Source organism: Hippichthys cyanospilos, chromosome 16, assembly GCF_059441005.1.
Source record: "Hippichthys cyanospilos isolate Australia breed blue-spotted pipefish chromosome 16, RoL_Hcya_1.0, whole genome shotgun sequence".
Lineage (NCBI taxonomy): Eukaryota > Metazoa > Chordata > Actinopteri > Syngnathiformes > Syngnathidae > Hippichthys > Hippichthys cyanospilos.
The window spans coordinates 15,800,746-15,822,495 of NC_142384.1; the positions used below are offsets into that span (position 1 = coordinate 15,800,746).

The 21,750-nt window shown below is 43.1% G+C and overlaps 1 protein-coding gene across 2 annotated transcripts; it reads left to right on the plus strand.

Annotated features, from left to right (window-relative positions):
• On the plus strand, positions 1-9,209 carry nfil3-2 (nuclear factor, interleukin 3 regulated, member 2). 2 transcript variants are annotated; one of them, XM_088437649.1, is made up of 3 exons: positions 1-235; positions 5,189-5,259; positions 5,398-9,209. In XM_088437649.1, exon 3 carries the CDS (start codon positions 5,653-5,655, stop codon positions 7,429-7,431), a length of 1,779 nt encoding a protein of 592 aa, XP_088293775.1. In that variant the 5' UTR covers positions 1-235; positions 5,189-5,259; positions 5,398-5,652; the 3' UTR covers positions 7,432-9,209. The 2 variants fall into 2 exon arrangements, with proteins under 2 accessions (XP_088293775.1, XP_088293776.1); XM_088437650.1 differs by lacking the exon at positions 1-235 and adding an exon at positions 904-1,103.
• Positions 9,210-21,750: the final 12,541 nt, after the last annotated feature.

Consider the following 21,750-nt stretch of genomic DNA (forward strand, 5'->3'; position numbering starts at 1 on the left):
ACTAACATACATTTAGACACTGAGAGAGAAGGGGAAATAGAGAGAGAGAGGAATTGGAGCAAACATGCCATGAGCAAGGCACTAAAAACAAAATCCACTGAGCTCACGCTCCTCCTGTATACCTGCACTGAACGGAGAGCTGGACTTTTGTCAATTGGCGGATGGCTTGTGTTTAGGAGTATGAGGCGACAGCACACGGATTGCTGCCAACCGGATTCCATCATCTAAACAACTGGTGAGTTTCTCATTTATTTTTACAATCATTTTTCCATCCCGGCGCTTTTTTTTATAACTACCGCATTCGAACCTCGGTGGCAATATTCTCAATGTCAATGTCAAGTTGTGTATGCGTGTGTGAAGGGGGAAAAAAGCTATAGATGGAGGATACGCCTTTTGTGGGGAGGGGATTGGGGTATGCTGTTATTTTACAACAATTCAGTAATACTGTACATCAGTTTGGATAATAAGTGTTCTTTTTTATGTTGTATCCAAACCACATATGCGCAGGCGCTGCACGAGCATATTCTAAATACATTACAACTAACTATAATGATAATAACAATACAAATAAACTAATACTAATGATATTAATAATAGAGTATTTTTTTTAAATAATAGTATTCCTGCGTTGGTATGATTCTTATTCTAATTATTATTATTTTAACAATATTATACTTGTGTTCGTATTTTTCTTGTTTTTATTATTATTTTTATGATTATGCATTTACGCTTCTTTGTAAATTTGCGACCTATTTGGAGTCTTGTGGGTTAGTAGGCTAGTGCAGACGAGTGAGCAGTCGGCACCGCGGCCACACTTCTCCGTGTCACGTGTAGCTGCTTCTTTGTAAAGGTTACCGCGGCTGTGCGGTCCTCCGGCTTAACCCTTCAGTCCCCGCCCAAGAAGCCGCAAACAAGGCGAACCGGGAAGCGCAAAGTCAGACGCGATCGAGCCGCGAGTGCCTCGTATTTGCCTTCGGATACCCATTTAGGTGGAGCTATTTAGGGAATACTTAACGTTATTTGAAGATGGGACTCCCTCCCAAAATTAGACCGCTAGAAGGATGGTGAAGTTAACCGGCTTTGCTGACTGCAGCTGCTGCAAGGTGAGGTGGAACATCTGGGTGAAATGTGGGTCAGATGAGGGTCGTTGTGGGTTATAACATTGCGTCAAGTTTATTCGTATTCATAAGGGGGTGATTGTTTACTTGGATGCACGCATCTGATGATCTGAGGATAAACGAATGCGATGTCACACTAATACTACAACAAAGAAAGCACGCGGGGCAAAATATGAAAACCACTCATGATGGAGAGACTAAAATGTTTTTTTTTAAATCAAAATGGTGTCAAACAAATTCAAACCGTGCTTTTACTGATGTATTGTGTTTGTATGTTTTTTTTTGTCTGTTTGTTTGATTTTTGGAAACTGGCACACGTTTATCGTTACCCCACTTGCTCTCGCAGCTTTTTAGCAATGGCATGCTAAAGTCATTCTCAAAGGATGGATTTCATACAACCAGTAATATTATGTACAGTAAACAATGATCTTAACCTGGTACGCACACTAGTATCTGATCTCCTGTATTACACATTTGAAACAATGTAACTAAATAGAAATCTGTACATTTAGATACCAATATGTATCATACGTGAATTCATAAATGAAAAACGATGTTTTAAAAATGGCTTATTATGCAATCGGGGGAAACCGCTGGTGTGTGCCGCCTGTATTCAGGGGCGAGGCCGCTGCCAATTGGGTGGCATACAGTGGGTCTCCATGCCAGCTATAAATGTAGGTCACATCACTCCTGTGGGAGGGGGCGGCACTGAGGTGAGGCACAAAACCAAAGCACGCTAGTGCAGCATTATCAGAAGCATACAATAGAAGCGGCAGTCATAACAAGAGAAATGGACATTGAGTTGAAAAGCGCCACAAAAGTCCATGGAAACAATCCAACTTTAATTAGAAGCGAGCTACATTGACATCAAACCCAAGTAAGAATGATGTTTGTTGCCCACGTTATCAGATAAGGCCACTTCAAAAGGCAAGTTAATTGTCTGGGTTTCCGAGCGCATGTGAGATGGTAAAATATGAGCGCTTGTGATTCGGTGTTGCGCTGCGGTTGTTGCTGCATGCGCAGGCGAATTACAGCGTTTAGTAGGCCAAGGGAGCACATGTGACTGGTGAAACACATGGACTGAGTCACTCAGCTTTTTTTTCCCTTTTCCAGAGAGAGAGGGCTGATATGGCTGAGTGTTCTTGGAACTAGGATCCAGTTTCGATTGGACTCCACCTTGCTGGCAGCCTTTCAGTTTTCTTAGTCCCCGCCCCCATCCCCCCAGTATGTTGTTTTTGTTTTTTTGTTTTTTTTAAATAAAAGTCTGCACCCAGATTTGGGATTCTGGCAGACCCCGCCCACGCCATCACCCCCCAATTTCACACCACGTGCCATACCCCCCCCCCCCCCCCATCCTCTCTTTCCGTGTTTCATCATTCCCCCTTCTTTTGAGGCATGTGCCTTTTATTTTAAGCCTGCTCCTATTTCCTGAAATGCTCCACAGCAACACGTGCGGGGTTTGAACTCAATCCACTGTTTCCAGTCGGCGCTACCCCATTTAGAGTCTCGTGGTTTGGGCCCGGCGGTTTGCGTAAACCAGCGCAACTCGGATTCTTTCATCATTCCACAAGTGCCGCCGAGACCCGGCAACGACACGTGATTTGTATGATGAATCGGAACGAGCCATCTAGGTCACGGACGTATATTTAGATCGGCAGATCAGGTTTGTTTGCTGGAGTGTAATCCATTTGTATATTTGAGTCATAAATTCCAGTTGCTCATTCAAATAAAGTTGCCGCATTCAGGAGTCACAAAAGAGGGCGAGAGAGATAAACAAAAGAGGAGCTTGAGCTCTAATGCTCTCAATGAAGCTCAGCAACACAAATCAAAAGGAAAGCTTTTAAAAACGTTCAACTAATCGTCCGCGTTTGACCACTAAATTGATTGTCAGGACTCTGAAATCTAATCCTTTTGTTGCCGGGGGTGATACATTCCTTCGGTTGATGTAATACCAACATTGTTGCAGTCATCACTGCTGTCCCGCTATCTAGCGACCATCTCATCCTTTGTTGCATTTCTCTCGCTTTGATTCATTTCTTTGTCTTCACTCGCCACACTTGTACTGGCTCCGCCATCACTTTTTGTCTTTCTTCCCATCTCCTGGCTCCATTCTCAGGGCTGCGTCTCGCTGCAGTTCTGGTGACCTAGATTCTGTACAGTGGAGGCAAATGGACTTTCTGGGTCAGTGGGACACGCCGCGAAACGTGTCTCGTCCTATTCTGTCTCGCTGCTGCCACATGTCTAAAGCCTCACGAGGATAACCTCAAACCATTAGGCGATCCAACAAATGAAAAAAAAATAAAATTCCAGTCCAAACCAGAAAGACCTGGGAGCAAATTCAATGGGTCTAACCAGTTCTGAACCAGTCTGACTAAACAATGAAACAGAAGAAAATTTGCACAGGGTATGGTATACCCATATTAGATTAGATCAGTGGTTCTCAAATGGGGGTACGGGTACCCCTGGGGTACTTGGAAGAACTCCAGGGGGTACTCAAAAAAACAAACATGCAAAACCATTATCCTGTTAATTAATCCTGTTTAATAAGTTCATAAAACAAATTTTATGTTCAAAAGGGTATTCATTTTCACTATTTTTTCCCCATACTAGAATGGTTCGACCCAACTTGCCACCTCTCGTTACCTGTCAAATTAATGATTTGTTTTTGTGAACAGATGTCTCCTGTAATCCCAATGGAGAACACTTTAAGTTTAGTATTTTTCTGTGGACAAGTATTTATTTATAATTATTTCTTTTTGACTCTGTTGACTGATTACTTTTTGTGGGCAAATGGTTATTATTAATTAAGTTAATGATTTAAAGAGGACACTTTATGTTTAATGTTTACTTGTAGACAAAAAAAATATTTATTTCTTTTTGAATGGCATGTTTTAAGTCTTTATTTTTCTTTATTTTGACCAAAAATGCTTTGCACTGGTTAAGGGGTACTTGGCTGAAAACATATTTCACAGGGGTTACATCACTGAAAAAAGGTTGAGAACCGCTGGTTTAGATAATGAAATTGCTTTCCGGACAGTAAAGTTTTATTGCAATGTAAAAATCTTAAAAAAGCATATGTGTATTAACAAACACATCAGCCTATGAAATAAATCAACTGTTACACGATTACATATGTGCAACACAACTCCCCCTAAGTATTGCGTAAACATATGTAAGACTTCATCACAGGTGCAAGAACTCCTTGGAATCTAACTGAAACTCATTTACAGACACAGAATGGGATTTATCTTTGAAGCATACATGATGAAAACGCAGACCACCCTCATGTTGTGGCAAATGTTATCAAGCTTCGTTAGATCTGGCTCTGTCCCTCATTCTTTCTTTTCAGAGGCCCTTGACCTATATTCATCAATGACTCACATCCCAGCTTGCTCCCTCAACACACACACTCCACAAAATCTCATGCCCCCGATTTTTGCCTATTTTTCCTTGACCTGCATTGGCCGCTCGCCTTTGTGTGCCTTATCTGCTCTCCCTGCATCATTGATTTGGCATTGAGTTGTTTTGGTGAAGAATGCTGCCACATTCCTCTGAGGTTGCACGCATGGGGGGTTAGCTATTTTCAGGAGTGTTTACACATGGGGATTCTCCCTGGAAAAAGCAGTGGGGCAGTTCCCGCAGAATCCAATAAGACGACTGGTTTCACCCTTCTGACCTACTTTAACATTTAATTTGAGATTTGATTTACACCATTTCTTCCGTGAGCCCGCGGGGGACAAGATAAGAAGGGGGCAAGCGGCCCTGCGATATATTATTCCCGCTGACCCCATTACATCACGGGGGGCAGCATGCCAGGCTAAGGGTCAAGGGTCATAGGCTCGCAGACAGAGCGGATCAATAACAGCAGAGAGGTCAGACAGTATGGTCAAACAATTCTCATTGGTTGCCATGGGAAAACAACCGACACGCAAATGCGCCGTTTGTCTGGATACAAACCCAAAGAAAAACAGGAGAAGGGACATGACATCATTTTTAGTCTTTTATGCAAATCTGTCAGGAGTTGAGCCAGATGATCACATCTTTTTTACGCTTTGTTTTTATCTCTGCAGCTTTTAACATCAACGACAGAAAGAACAAGAGGAAAAGAGAGCAAGATTCATCAGGGGAGCGGCACACCGAGGTAGGTTGGCAGACCGACATGCTGCTGTTTGCATGCAGATATGGGACGCGGATCATCCGCCTTCACTCAATGTGCCATTATTATGCCCAAACACCATCCGCTCATCAGTAAACTCCATTTTTTTTTCTTCAATCCCAGATCCAGGAGTCGGAAATACCTGCTACCACAGCAAACCCAAAGCTGCAAGTGGATAAATGAGGGTGTCTGTCGCTGAACCACAACTCTTCTTGATCTTCTTGGCTTATTTGGACACTTGAGTTCTCTTCCGTCGTAACTGAACTTGCAGTAAAAAGACTGAGACCTTGAAGGAGCTTTGAAAGGTGTTCCATCACCTTGATCTCTGAGTCGCCGCTTTGTTGGTCGAAAGTTCAAACTGGCTGCTACCAGACAAGAATGGAAAATCTGACTTCAGCACTCAGAAACTCAGGAAGTAACTTAAACTGCCTTGAGACCTTCACCGGTTATGAAGAGTCTATGCCGCCTCTCCAAGGGACGGCGTCTCGCATGGGCCGCATCATGAAACCCAAACCCAACATGACCTGCAGGCGAAAACGCGAGTTCATTTCAGACGAGAAGAAAGATGCTTCTTATTGGGAGAAACGGCGCAAGAACAACGAAGCGGCCAAGCGCTCCCGCGAGAAACGACGTCTTAACGACATGGTTTTGGAAAACCGCGTCATTGCACTGAACGATGAAAATGTGAGGCTCAAGACGGAGCTGCTCCAGTTGAAGCTACGCTTCGGCCTTATCAGCGCCGCCTCTTACATCGAAAAGAGCCAACAGATTGAGGGAAGCGCCGGCGCAGCGAATGGCGGCTCTTCTTCTTCATCATCCTCTCAGTACTACTCCAGCGGTTATTCCAGCGGTTCTCAGGTGATGATGAACTCCGACTCCTCTGAAACCGAGCAGTCTGGGCTCAACGAGGTCCGCAGACAGATTGCCACATACTCGCCTCGCGGTTCCCTGTCCGACATGTCCGACGGCTCCTCCAGAGACAGCCCGGAGCCGATTCCCTTTGAGATCAAGCAGGAAGGAGACAGGCTGGAGATGGATATCACCAACGGCACTACCACCCAGATCATGTTTAACATCCATGGAGGCCTGGCCCCTGTACCCACTCATCACCAGCTCCAGCAACACTCTCAGGAGATGGAGGCCACTTATCACAGCCCGCATCAGCAGCAGCATCTTCACAGACAACAGCCCCATCAGGAGCCTCTTTCCGCTCTCAATAACCAGCTTGCCCCTCAGCCACCTGCCGCCCAGAGAAGTGTCATTCTCTTTTGTCCCGTGGACAGCTTGACACGGCCTCAAGATGTCGACGTCCCGAAACAGAGCAAAAGTAGCAGTCAGGCATGTGCCAACCGACACCCAATGTCATTCGCCGAGAACGCCCCGGAGCCTCCCGCTGAGGTTATGAAACAACTTGAGAGAAAACCCATAGACTCCCCTTTAGTTGAGTTCTCAGGCAGCCAAAATGAAGACGGTCAGAGACAAGCGTACAAAACTTGCCGGTCTCCGCAGCAGACCCGGCAGGAGCAGCTGGAGCCTCATGCCTCCGATGAGTTTATCCACAAACAAGTGGAGGAAGTCAGCCAATCGCATCCGTATCACCACCGGCCCGCTCCTCCGTACCTTAGTGCCCAAGACGAGGAGCCGCCCGTTCTCAGCCTTGAGGGCGACTTCCCAACTAATGCTTACTACCAAGGTCAATCCGGTTCCTCGAGTAAAGACACGTCATCCATCGACGGGGATCCGAGGAGCTCTGACAAAGACGCTTCCACCGATGATGACGAATCTCCTTCCTCATCCTGCTCAGACAACCGACATCACGAGCCCGCCTCCCCTCAAACCGTATCTCCGGGCTGCTCTCGGGCCCAGGGCCGGGACCCCCCTGGAGAGGTGAAGACCACGGCCTTGCCCCACAAACTCAGGCTTAAACATCGGGCCATCAGCTCCGGGAGCAGCGGCGGCCATTGCTCCGGCCAAGAGTCCCCGACGACACCTCCCTCTGCCACATCGCCGCCCCTCCCTCAGCATCCGTATTTATCCCTGTCGCCGCAACAGAGGGAGAACCCGGCCGAGGCCGCCAAACCGGCAACGCCTGAGGACGAAGGCGCGAGGATCGGCAAAAAGGAGACTGTTGGACGGCGGAATAAGAGACGAGATTAGATTCAGTCTCCAGTCATACGTATGGTAAAGACAATTCCTCCGCGGTCACCGTCTTTTCTAGAATGCCTTCGCCCTCCGATGCTTTTGGTACACGAATCTGGCCAATTTGACGCCGCCAAAACGGCTGGACTTTGTGACCAGTAGGACTGTATCATACTTGTATATAACTGTACAGCTTTTTCATTTCTTACATTCTCTCCATACCAACAGAAGCACTTTTTTTAAAAATGAGATGAGAGGAGGAATGGAACTACATGCTTTTCTTGGTTTACCATTTATTTCATGCCGTCAAGCAGACTCAAAGCCCATTCGGATCAAAGGAAGAATGTAAAGCAATGAATCTCAAGCTTGATCTGTAAACCCTAACGTTAGATTTGCCTCGAATCTGACTGCGGACAAACGCGTGCGGCTGGTTATGCCTTACTTAAATGAAACAAACATACTCTCGGGATGCTCCCTTGACCAAAGAAGCTCGACCACCATCAGAAGGACAAAATTGGAGTTCCATACCTCTTCCCAGACCCTACCTCTCTGATCCATATTCTCCCCTTGAGTTGACAAAAGATTTGCATCACCTTTATTTTCTAAGCACTTGTTTTGTATATTACTGTGATATATGAATATATGTATCTATTCTAAATCTATATTTTACAATAAATTTAATACAAACGCAGCAACGATAAAGGATTTTGAAATGACCGTCCTTTAAGTCACCCGAATGAAATTACTGTACAGCCACACCGTCTGCTGTTGCCACAGGACCCACTCAAATCAAAATGCCTCTCTCCTGATTGTCGAGCTTTAGCATTAATCATTTGTTAATGACCTGTTTACACAGAAATGGCTGTCCAGTCGGAAGAGCCAGCAGCACTGAATGGAGAACATTTTGTTTTCTGGGGCAAGTGCCTCATTCAAATGTTTGGATTTCTTAACCTATAACCAGCCTTTAAGTATGTGGTGGATCTCACCGGCTGCAGGCTCCAAGCCTTTAGTTTATTTGAGCTTTATCGACCATATCTGTTGTCACCGTTCACTGGCCCAATGTATTTATTTCCCTCTTCTCCACTTGCCCATCACTGTATAAAAAGCCCACATGAACATAGACAGAATGTGTACAGATGCAGAACCAAGACCCGCCGCAGAGTTTGAACTGTGATATAGAAATTCGCGACGTGCTAAACCGTATCCGAAATTGATCAATATTGCGATTCAAATTTGACCAGAGAAATGTAGTTTTTGCCACCCATATGCTGCAGATATCCAGTTCTCTATGTAGCACGACTTCTCAGTGAGTATGCGCGCAACCTGCGCTGGATTGGAGGTAAACAGAAGTATATGTACCATGTTTGGCTTTTTGACACTTGTGTATAAATGTAAAGTTCCCCCACCCTCAAACGACACTGTAATGTTTATTTCATTGGTTTTATATCCTTTTTTTTCTCGTCAAGTGTTGTTCCGTTCCCTATACTGCGTCGTTTTTCCTATTGACTGTGATGACATGTATTTGACTCACCCCCCCCCCCCCCCCCATGCCTGCCCCACCCTCTTTTCAGTGTGTATTAATCAGTAACGTTTGTGATTTTGCTGATGGTTTTCTGAGAAAGACAAGTAGACAAAAGGAAGCAGGCACAGATAAAGTGGTGTTTTGAGATGGGTGGTAGTTGAGCCAGCTGGCCATTACCATTTCTTCCTTTTGACATGAATATGTATGGAGCGACACTAATGAAGATGGGAGCATTTCAAGATCGAAAAAGAAATAAAAAGAATGTTGAACCAAACAGTGGTCTTCGTGTTGTTTTTGTCGCCATATCTTGCAGGGCAGCCGTTTGCAATTTCGAACATCATTTTCAAGTTTTTCCTGTCAAGGGTACTGTTTAGACACACATACACCTTTGGCGCTCTAAATTGATAGTATGGTGCTATCAATCTAGAATTTGCAACAATATGGCCAACTCTTAACTATACGCACATATATTGAGAATTATTGCGTAATTTCACAGTGGTTAGGGTGGTTTGTTGTTGCGACAGACGACACACATTTTTTTGTGGGGCCCAGCCCACAAAAAGAGCCTACGAGCGAAGTGAGCAACCATTTGGATCTATTTGAAGGTCTTTGGCGACAGGCAGTAGTGACTGTAAGCATAGCAATGACAGCTTGGAAGCGGCCTGGCACCACATGCTGATGATCTAGAAACCTCAACCTCCAGTTAGGTAACACGTTGCTCATACCTTCTTCCAACGAGTTTGGCATGAGAAACCAGGAAAACGCATAACATAAATGCTTAGAACATTGTAATATAACGACAGTTCGTATTTTTACTGCGTTCCTGCAGCAATAACAATGTAACTTGCGGAATACTATAAATTACTATATATATATATATATATATATATATATATATATATATATATATATATATATATATATATATATATATATATATATATATATATATTGTTTTTTTTATTAACTACCTAAAAGATATTTACTTGAGAAAAATTTTAAACTACTATAAAATTATCACTATTCTTTGGTCCATTAATGCAATTATTTTCCTGCATAATACAACCGTTGAATAAAACTACCAAATCCGAATCATTGTTTTGGTATTTTTTCACATAGTCTTCTCATAGAACTTGGAACTAGTGCAGGGTATATTGCTTTGAGAAGGTCCGCAAAAGATGTACAAATAATAAGATGTTTGAACAAGGCTTTGCAAAGTGTGCAATTGTTTTAATTTTTCCAATAGCCGTCAAGCAACTTTTTCAGTCAAACTATGTAAAGATTCATCTTGGTCTGTATTTGTGCTAGTGACTCCCCCCAAGTTTGCTTGCAAATTAAGCAAAAGTTAACTGCAACAGGAAGTGAATAAAACTGTTCAATTAGTTCTTTTATTAAAGCTTTGTGAAATGTAAATTAATCCACATTTTTAACACTTTAACTGCCCTCATATAGATATATATATATATATATATATATATATATATATATATATATATATATATATATGCAATATATACAAGATCTTCTGTGCTAATGTGTATTTTATGTGTATACTTGTTTACATAATCTGCATAATCTGAATTGAAAAAGACTGCAGGCCGTCATCCAAATGAGTACATTTTGCATGAACAACTTGAACAGTTCTTCCCCTAGGTCCACATTTTTTGCAGACATATAACCAAAGCGGAGCATATTGCAAATCAAACATATTATGACAGACGTAGAACAAAGTAGAGAAGGTTACAAGCAAAACATTCTACAACTGAAGAGGGTGAGTCATCACTGTGGGATGTGCACAGAAATGAGCCTTTGGCTGCCTCTGTTAACGTCCAGGCCAAAGGCAGTCTTTGTGTTAACACAGAAAACATACAGTATTACATGTGTCCTGTTGCGTAATTTATTGGCAAGAGTTGATATTATCTAGCCATTAATCAATTAGCTATAATATAATTAAACTAAAAAATAAAGCCCGGTATGTGAAGAATTATTTTCTCCCAAATTTTCCCAGCCTTCCATGCATCAGGACAAGGTCAAGATAATAACAACAAAAGGAGCAGAGGGAGGGGCAGCTGACGGAAGACGAGCAGGATACACAAGGGGAGGGAAGTGACCACTACCTCCATCTTAGCCTTCAAACAAAGTACCTCTTTGAGGCCGACGCGTCAATGGCCTTCACAATGCTTTTAGCTGCATTCGACTAATCACACACACACAAACGCACCGCTGTATTTGTGCAAAAACGCAGTAAACCAGATCTTATCAAGTTGACGTTTCCTGTGAGAGTAAGGTGTTGCTGCATCCTCTGGTTTCCTGACTTGACTTGAACTGCACGGGAGCTTGCAGAAACAGGTCACGGGAAGGGAGGCGAGAGGTAACTAAAAAGTGTGTGTGTTTGTCATTGGGGGGGATCCTTCCATGTCATTTTTGTTCATCATTTGCAGAAAAAATCAAAGTTGTTATATTGGTAGACATTTTAATTTAAACTCTTGAATAAAATAAATAAATCAATACATTTTACCAGTCCGGCCCACATGACATAGTCTATATGACCATATTTCAAAATACATAAATAAAGAAACCAATAACACCGATACTGAAACATGTCTTTTGAATCCCAGTTGCTGATTTCCATGAGAATTTGAGATTTTGATAAGCCAAATGAGAAAAAGTCACTGGCAGTTATTAACACCGTGTCTAAAAAAGGTGCTTAGAAATTGGAACCCTTTTGTTTGCCTCAATGTAAAAGGAGAAGGATGACACATTAACACATGCTGTGTGCGGTTCAGTCACTTTCAAAGTGGTCTGAGGCAGCCATGGAGTAGTGTGGCCCACATGTAACCAAAGACCTCACACGCCGCAACACCCCCCATATCGCCATCAACTTCACACCCGTTCACTCAGCTTCTCTCGGTTCAGGCATGCACGCACGCCCACATGAACACGTGAGAGTACACAAGCCCTTGTTGACCTGCAGCCTGTAACTTTCTTTCAAAGTGACGTAACAGTAGTGCGCATGCCGTAGAAAAACAGTTTCTTGTTGTTTTAACTTTAGTGCCAGCCGATTAATGAAAAAAAAAAATCACACGGGGACCGAGTGGAGGGAAAAGAAAGGGAGGGGCAGAGGTGGAACGGGGAAGATGTGAGTGGGGTCAAATTATTTATTTAAGGGACCGCGTGGAGGAGAAGATATTCTCAAGTGGGCTGGACTGGTAAAATGAGGCTATATGGGGATTCTGAACCACACGCACACATGCACCTTACAAATCCTGCACAGTGCAGGAAAGCTTGCTAAATACATAATATTTTACATCATCCTCATATGTATAGTTGCTTCCACTCCATCTGCTTCATTATATGCTCAGAATGGAAGTTCATTCATTTATTTATTTCCCTATTATTGCCCTTCTTGCTCTTACTCTATTTTTGTTTTATAGCCTACTTTATTATTTGCTCGATCGTGGAATGTAGTCCGCTCGGTGAACAGAATAAGAATTTCATTGTATCCGATAATAAAACACTTGCATCTTGAATATAGCTAAACAATTAATGTCACTTATGCAGGTATGTAGATTTTTGCTGTCAGAAAAAGTTCTCCTGAGAAAGATCTTCGGAAAAAGAAATTTGGGTGTTCACATTATTGCTCAGCCCATGCTTAAAATAAATAACACACACGGGCAATAAGCATGCATACCTAATGTTTTTCCTGCCATGATGAGAAGAACCAGCCAAAGACACGCATAAATGTGCAGCAGCAGACGGCCGAGAGCGTTTGAGGCTCGAATGACTAATGACGGAGGCCGAGAGGGCACAAAGAACGAGTGGGAAACATGGAGTGCAAACAAAGAGACGACTGTGTCTTTCACCCCCGTGGGCTTCCTTCCTCTTAGGCCACCGGGCCATTGGCTAACTGCAGCCTACAGAGAAAAAAAAACAACGGTTTGCTAAGCATGCAGCTCCACCCCAACACACACACACACACACACACACCTGCACTTCCCTTCCTCAACAATGGCACAACTCAGAGATTGCATGTGAAAAGTGATGAAAGCGGGTGAGAGGTGCAGCATGACAAAAATGCCACAAATTCTGTTGCTGTGTTTCAATAGGCTCTGTAGTGCTGCTCCAACTGAGCTCTTCAAAGCCTTCTATAATCTCACCACAGGATGGACGGCACCACCATGTGCCACACTTCCGAGGAGGGCATGTCGGGACACATGCTATAAGGAATTCTGGGAAAGAGACACAATGCGCGCTTTGTATTTATGGTATGGTGGGAGGGCTTCGCTCATATGGAGAAATTGCATGCTATAATTATCTTCTTACCATCTACACTGCAGTTATGTTCATGTTTGAAGGGGAAAGGATGATCTCGGTTGATTCAAAGCGTGGGTGTCAAACTCAAGGCCCGGGGGCCAGATCCGGCCCGCCACATCATTCTATGCGGTCCGCAAAATTCTAATGACAACTTCAAGTTTTTTAAATTTGCCAACATTTGAAAATTAAACTAAAATCAATTAAAAAAAAACACCATAAAAATCAAAGTATTAAATTAAATAATAAAAATGTAAATGAAATTAAATTAATAAAATTAAAGGTATTTTTTTAAGAAAAAAGGAAACAACAAGCATTTTTTGCACAGTTTTTTCCTGGCCTAGGTAAACATTAAAAGATCATATTTTACCGAAAATTTCTTTACCTTCATAACGGCCCTATGATAGAAACTATAACCACAATACGGTCCACGATAAAAATGACTTTGACACCCCGATCTAAATTGTTTTTAAACTCAACAAGGATGATTTATTTTTTTCTGCGCTTGAGCCAAGTGCGCTACTTCACAGGAAAATCCAAATTAAAAAGAAGCGAAATGAAAAGTTTCCATGCTAGATCACGAGTCTCCTTTTCCTGGTAACGTGTGGCGATTTCATGGAACTAAATGAGGCCATCTGCAAACAGATATATCATTTTATCACCCTAGTACTCTTAAGATTGAAACACGAGAAAAAGCCAGCGCGGTATTTCCGGAATCTTGCCACGGTGCTTTGTTTTAATTGTGTTGTTTGTTCAGCCTTGTCAACATTTATTGTAGTGTATAACTTCCAGCGCAGAGGGGAAGGACTTGTTATGTAGGTTGGAAAGCCTGTTGAAGATATTACACAATAACCTTGCGGCTGTGCTGCCTGCAGTTAAAGTTGAGTAACCGCCTGTGTTACCCTGAGAGCGGGGCTGGGTGAATGAGGAATGTTTGTTTTCAATCCAATAGGGGCCCAGGAAAGTGTCATTCGTGTGTGCGTTCATGCATACGTACATGAGGGGAGGGTTAACTCATAGCAAATTAGCTTCACTACTCGCCAATGTTTTTGTTTTCAATTCCTCACCCCTTGCTGAAAATGAGGTCAGCCGTCACGTGTTACGCGTTTCGGCCGGAGCGGGGATACAATAGACGTCGGCGATGATATTTTTTTTATAGTAGGTTTAAATTTAGCTCATAGCCTAATGGAAAAGACCTTAATCATCCAAATCAGTCGACCTTTGGAAGGCAGAGGATTCAAAAGGACTTGATTTCCCCAAGCTCCGTGGAAATGGCGATTGGTCATGTGCTGTACTTACCGTTGACTTTGGAAGCGTTCCAGCATCGGTGACCTTGTGGAAAGTCGCAGTCGTACGTGTTATTAGTGCATACAGCGTGTGAGTGGGCTGTCAATACGGTGTTAAGAATGCGCAGGGAGTGGCAGGCGAGCTTTATCAAAGAGCGACACTTGTGTCATGATGAGAAAGCGCCCATCCGGATGTCCGACGCGTCTTAGTTTCAAAATCAAAAGGAATGCGGCAATACACGCACCGACAGAAAGTCAACTAAGTGGTCATGCAAGTCTGGTGTTCTTATAATAAGCGCGTCATTTACAAGCCACCATGGAATTCAATTACACAAATTCACAAGCCACCACGGAATTCGTTTTCACAAGTTGAAAGTTCATTACCGGCAAGAATTCGGCACATCTACAAAGAAAAGCTTCTGAACTTCAGTGTTGGGAGTATTGCGTTGCAAAAGTCATGGAATGCGTTGCTTTTTGCTGTAACGCCGTTCCACACAAAAATTTTACTCGGTGCGAAAAACACTGCGAGATTGGAGGAGGAAGTCCAGGGCAAAATGTTTACTTCCTGTTATTAATATCTACGGTACCGCAGCAGAGATGAGTGCGGCTGAAGGAGACAGCAGGTTGAACAATATACGTCCATAACTTTCAGTTCGTCAGAGATAAAGACGAGAAGAATAATCAGGAGTAATTTGTGCGCAACACCATAAAATAGCACCAGTAATTTGACAAACCATTTAGAGCGGTGCCATAGTAACATGAAGAAAAAAATTGGATAGCATATTCTTGATAAACTGAGACCTGTTTGGCAAATATTGTTTTTGGGGGGATTTCTGTTTAAAAAAAAAAAAACACAAAGTTATAATTTACTGTAATTATTCCTCAATGTTCTCCTCATCATTTCGTCTTCTACTCAGGGAACCCAATTCTTGGACTGGCTGAACATTTTCAAGTTAAAAACATCCATTACTTTTTTGCGACAGGCCAAAATTTTGAGATGTCATTGTGTCAAAATTGGCGTCATATTTCAAACTTCCACGAAACTTGTGACGGTATTCTTTATTTGAAATTGATGCATTTGTTTGCAATACCTGGTCACACTATCGAATTCCACCTGTTTATTATCTACGTCAGCCCTTGGACATTTTTTTAAAAAACTTAATTGCTATAGTACTTTACATTAAGTCCGTAAACAATTTACCTTAAAAAAACATGTAAAAACAATGTAAACCTCCTATGAATTGCTATATGCTGCAAGCAGCTAACAAAATGTAGGTCAACTCCTCCCAGTTTCTTCAGCGAGGCCCACCTTTTTATTTCGCTTGTCCGCAAAGTAACTTTTGAACGCCCCGAAGCCTTGTACGCCCCCCCCCCCCCATGATAAAACAGCTGTTTTGTGGGCTAACCGAGAAAAACAGTTGCAGTGGGCGTGGCCCATGGAAGCAAAACGGGGCTGCGGCGATGCAGGCCACATGTTCAAATATGGCCCTCCCAACATGGTCATGTCCCCCAGACACCCTCCTCCCACCCTTCCATTTTTTCCACCCTGATGTACTTGAGAGGAAATCTGCTCTGAGCTCCAAGAATCCTGACCATATACAGTGCCAGCTGGATCACAAAACAGCAGACTTGACTGCAGTCACGTGTCCCGCTTGGCTTTGATTGCAACAGCCGACAGAAGGAATGTCACGTCGTTGCGGAGAGCCATCTCCAGAGCAGCCGTTATCAATCAACAGGTTGGCTTTTCTCCACTGTTAGTTACAGAAACGCGGGTGCCTTTTAAGGAGGCGCTAACGCAGGTTTGGAGGATTCTGGAACCCAAGCGATGAAAAGTGCAGAAACACAAGGAGGAAACAATGATGGCATGAGTTTTATTTTCTCCCCAGACTGGAATGCGATGGCTGATATTGGGGGCGGGGGGGCTGGCAGCTGAGTGCACAACCACGGACGGGGGGGGGATGACTACAACCTTCCATTATGAAGGCGGGGCAGTTAGGTCAGTATGTCACGTTGGCCCAAATACATTTTCCAGTCATTAGTTCAGGTGATCTTTGGATTTACGACGTTAAAAAGATCATTTTAAGAAACGGCAGTAATGAAGCAAAAGTTGTGAAACGACTTGTGGTTCTATTGACAAACTACTGTTGCTTTGGCGTCTGCCGGAGCGACAAAAGCAAAATTTGATGACTGACAAGTTGAAGGGAGTATTCTTTGTGCTAAAGCCGGGGAGGAATCCTGAGAAACAACAATGAGTTCAAGTATGTTAGTGAAAAACAGCTGAAAACAGACCCGATACCACTGCGACTTTTTTGTAGATACGTTTATCATACTCAGCGTGCAGGGATGATAATGCGCCACTAGTTGTTTGAACCTTTCAGCAATCGAGTTTCACAGAATAACCGTGATGAACAAAATACGATCTGAAGTCTTCAATCGTATGTAAGTGCCTTCAATTTATGGTACAAAAGAAACTTTTCGATTGGATTGACAACCAAGACAACAAATTGGTTTTGTCGGTTGAAAATGCCAGAACTCAAAAAGAATCTTGGGTTTTTGTCCATGAGGTTAGTCAGCAGTTATACTTGTTGTCAAACAGGCGGAGCTTTATATTTTTGTATGCGGTGTATTGCAGCCTTGTTGATACTGTAAAGCTCCAGCTCCCGTTTTATCATCAGGAACCGAGCCTCACGTTGTTCAAACACAAACACGCCCACAAGTCGGAGTGTGTCACGGCATAATGTGTGCCACAAAGGCGCAAGGACCTACTTTCTTATCCAGTTCCATCCAGTTTGTCACAAAGCAGGCGAAATGATGAGCGGGCAGGCCTCAGGTAAGTGAGACCTGAGAGAGAGCCCCTTGACATCTCAGTTCTTCTGGTGTAAGTTTGTTTCTGGCTTCAGGTTTCACGAGCATAACCTTTCCCAAGAGGGTCAGGGTTTAAAGTTGAACGGGTGCAGCTGAAGGTCTGGAAAAATAACCAGACACATAAACAAATTTGCATTTTTCTATGTACAATCACAAATGATTTAGGTTGGATTCCAATGTGACTATTGCCGCAGCACGTCTTGCTGGCCATCTGGCCCTCCTCCAAAAACGACTTTAGCCTGTTGACCTATGACTTGTGGGCCCCGGTCAGCTTCCTGGACTTGTACAAGTTCCTATCACTTGCGTCTCCTTCCTGCCCTCCTCGACCCTGCTCCTCCTCCAGTCGGTGGACTGCTCCAAGGCCTTGTTCTTGGAGAAGTTAGCACCAAAACAGTTGAAGAGGGGCCTGCTGATGTGCAGCAAGATGGTGTTGGCCAGCCTGTACCCTGCAAGGTCGGGTCTGAGGCCGCCAGGAATTCCAGCAGGTGCCTGAACTCCCTGTGGCACAGAAAGAGAAACCTCACCCTTGCTCCTCCCTGATGTGGCATCAGTGAGTCCAACAACCACATCCAGAAGGATGTACTCTGGGCCATGGGAAGAGATGGCCGCTTCAGGACCGCGCAGACCATCTCCAGCTCTCCCATATCAACCTCAACTAGGGCGTCGAACGTCACAGTGGGCGGGTCGCCACAGAGGTGTTGGCCTGGACCTTCTTTGCCAGGTAGCCATCGCCGCAGTTGCCGACCGCAGCGAGAAGCAACTCGTCCTTCGACGGGTCCGGCTGGGCGTCGGCCAGCTCCCTGACAAGCTCGGCCAAGATCACCTCGTCGTTGTCCTTCTCCTCTCAAGGCCGGCCTGCGCATCAAAACGGACTGCCTGGTCCTCGATGCCTCCATCCCCGCCCTTGTCTCTTCCTGACTTGTCGTGCCAGCGCACGTCTTGCCCCTGCCCGCGCACGTTCATCACTGAGATCATCCTGTGGAACATCTCCAGAACGTCAGCCGTGTTCCTATGATCCTCCTTGCCCGTGGTCTTGGCGAGGAGCCTCAGCTTGGCGACTGCGCTGGGGTTGGCGATCGCCATGATGAGCCTGACGCTCATGGAGGAGGGCGCCGGCACCTTCTGGGCCAACTTTTAGCCAGCCTTGGCCGACTTGTAGTTCTCAGAGCGTGAAGTCTATGATTGATTGACTTATATCAATTTATATAATAATAATAATAATAATAATAATACTATATATATATATATATATATATATATATATATATATATATATATATATATATATATATATATATATATATATATATATATATATATATTGTTTGAAGAGGGTTTTTGTTAGTTTTTTTTTTAGTCAACATGAGTTTTTTTTTGAGTGGAAATGACATTTTTTGGGGATGTGAGGTTTGATGGTAAATGTGAGACATTGTTTATGACTGTGAGTGGTAAATGTTATTTTTGGCCTAGACAGCACTTCATTGAATGCCATTCACATGATCCAACCTGCATGGTCTGTCTAACTGGGAAATTTTATTGAAACAGCGGAAGGATAATAATGACGCATATTGTAAAACAAAGGATTGTACTGAGAAAGCTCATGATCAGTCCGTATTCAATTCTTCAAAGACATGCTTTTTTTTTGACTGGAAATACACCTGGTGTACAAGTTCCGGCGCTAATGACAGATTATAAGAAAAGTGTAGCTGCCGATAATGGTCAAGTTTATACGCAGTAAAACTAGTATCACCAGATTTTTGAAATCACACTACAATGTCACTGAATCAATCTGGTGACTGGTAATTGTGTTATTACTTTAGCTAAATGCCGAATTATGTTTAGTAGTGGTAAACAATAGTAATGAATACACTCATCATGCAAACAATTTTTCTTTCTTTTTTTCAAATTTTGTTCATGAAACCGAAAATATCCCCATTGGAAAAGTGCCGCCGGAAATGTTCAGCTCACCATGGCCTGATTACATTTCCAATGATTCTTACAAATGGATGGAGGAAATCGTCAAAGTTCCAAATGTGTGCAAACGTGTATATCAAAGTAAAAAGTTGCATTTGTTTTAATGGATTTATCGTATGAATGAAATGATTTCTATTGCTTTTTTTTCCCTTTTGTTAATGTTGAAAAGGATTCAATTTTAGGTATCCATGTACAATGCTTTGCAAAATTTAATTGAGAAGAACTACCCAAGGTCCAACCTCATACACATTCGTAACGCGTGTGCCACACTGAGCGCGCGGAGGGTACACAACTCGAGCGAGCGGCGAGTTAGATGAGCGAGGGAGGGAGGACAATTGTGAGCGAGCATTGAGAAATTTGGAGTCAAAAGTTTCTCTGTGCTCAAAATCCATCGTTGTTGGTGGATCTCCAGTAAACTCTGTTGACTACCACCCTCCAATCACATCGACGGCTTTCTGTTCGGACAATGAAGGCCACAGGCCGACGTCCTCCCTCCAAGCATCCATCATCCTTAAGTGTGCTTGGGAAGCACCCGATTGCCATTTTGTGAGGGTGCACAATGAGGAAACGCGATGAAGAAATTGAAATGATTCTTTTGCAACTTGAAGTTAGTTTGACAATAAAACAAATCAAACAAGAAGGATGTCGAATTTGTTCATTAGTTCAGGCTTCACAAAACAACACGTGTCCATCAATTTTAGATCAACACATACCAGTTAAATCTAATTTGCGTCCTGCTCCGAGAACGCGTTTAAATCGGTATACCGCCGAGTTTCCCTTAAGCAACAGGTAAACAAACTGGACTAGGAATTTGACCAACACACACATAAACACAATGTTATGATCCGCTAAGCTTCTGGGAAAGAAACACCGACTGTGTGTGTGTGTGTGTGTGTGTTGCGTGTGTGTGAGCGCGCTTGCTTTTCTGCCACGTGAGTTGCTGGTTAAGTAGGTCAGTCAGTAAGTCAGGAGTGGCAGGGAAGCAGTGCACAAACACAAGCTAACTCCATTACCTCATACTGTGGATTAGTGTCAACAGGCCCGTCCATCTGTCTAGAACCCGCCTGCTAAAAGTGGAGCAGCCCATGGACTTGTGTTCTGGTCCATTTCTGGGCCCGTAAATTTGCGTTCACAAAGCTTGTCTGTGTTTCCCCACCTTCCCGAATCGATGCATTCAAAGTGGCGTGCGGGCCGGTTTAAATGAACACAATGCTAACATACTAACAGGAAACTGTGAATTATTGTATTTCATGAATGGCAACAGGTTGGATACACGAGTTTATTTTAGGCTCTGCTGTCTAAAGGAAGGCCAATTATTTGTTTTGACTGTATATATATATATATATATATATATATATATATATATATATATATATGTGTATGTGTGTGGGTGTCTGTGTATATATCTGTTCATACATTTAAAAAAAAACAAAAACAAAAAAAGACTACGTTGTTTAAAAAAAAAGGGAAAAATGGCTTTCTATATAATATGGTCAATAAAAAAAAACAATAAAAAAAACCTGCCTTATTTATGGTCGTTAAAAAAACAAAACACCTTGCCATACATCGCAGGTGTCAAACTCAAGGCCTGGGGGCCAGATTCGGCCCTCCACATCATTTAACGTGGCCTGCGAAATGCCAATCATGACTATAAATTTCTACCTTAAATACCAAACTTGCTATGTATCTTCAACTTTTACACATTTTTTTGTTACCAATATCAATTGAACAGTTTTTAGCGGCCTCTGATTTCAAAATGTGTCAAATTTATTTGACTTCACAGTCTATAACTATAACAACAATGTGGCCCATGATAAAAATGAGTTTAGCATACAGCTAAAATCCAAAATGTGAGTGAGCTGAATAGCAAAAAAAAGAAAAAAAAATCCAGAGGCTGCAGCAATAAGCCCCAAAAAAAGTTTCCTATTATTTTAATCTATGAAAAGAAAGCTCAACAATGGAAATCACAACAATGGCAAAATGTAACACTTTGGCTTTTTGTTCTGCAATGAAGCTGCTGCCAAAACATGATCAAATCGTGTCATACGGGCGCTTTTCTCTTCATTGCTTTTTCCGTAGCACGAAAGACGAAGTAGATCCAGGTATTGACAGTAACAACTGTAGCCGGGAATAATTTTAGCCTGCGCTATTGAAAAAAAAATCAAGGCCAGTAAAAGCATAGCTGTGTGTATACTCAAAATAAGCGACGCGCAAATAATGAAGGCGGAGCGGGCGGGCGGAAAGCCGATTTGACAGTAACGCCGGCCTCCCCTTTGCTCGCCACTCAGTCCTTCCTTCTCTAATCCAAACACCTGAAGGGGGAGGAAGGAGGGCGAGCCGCGGGCCCCATGTGAGTTGTTGCTCACATGCAGCCAGCGC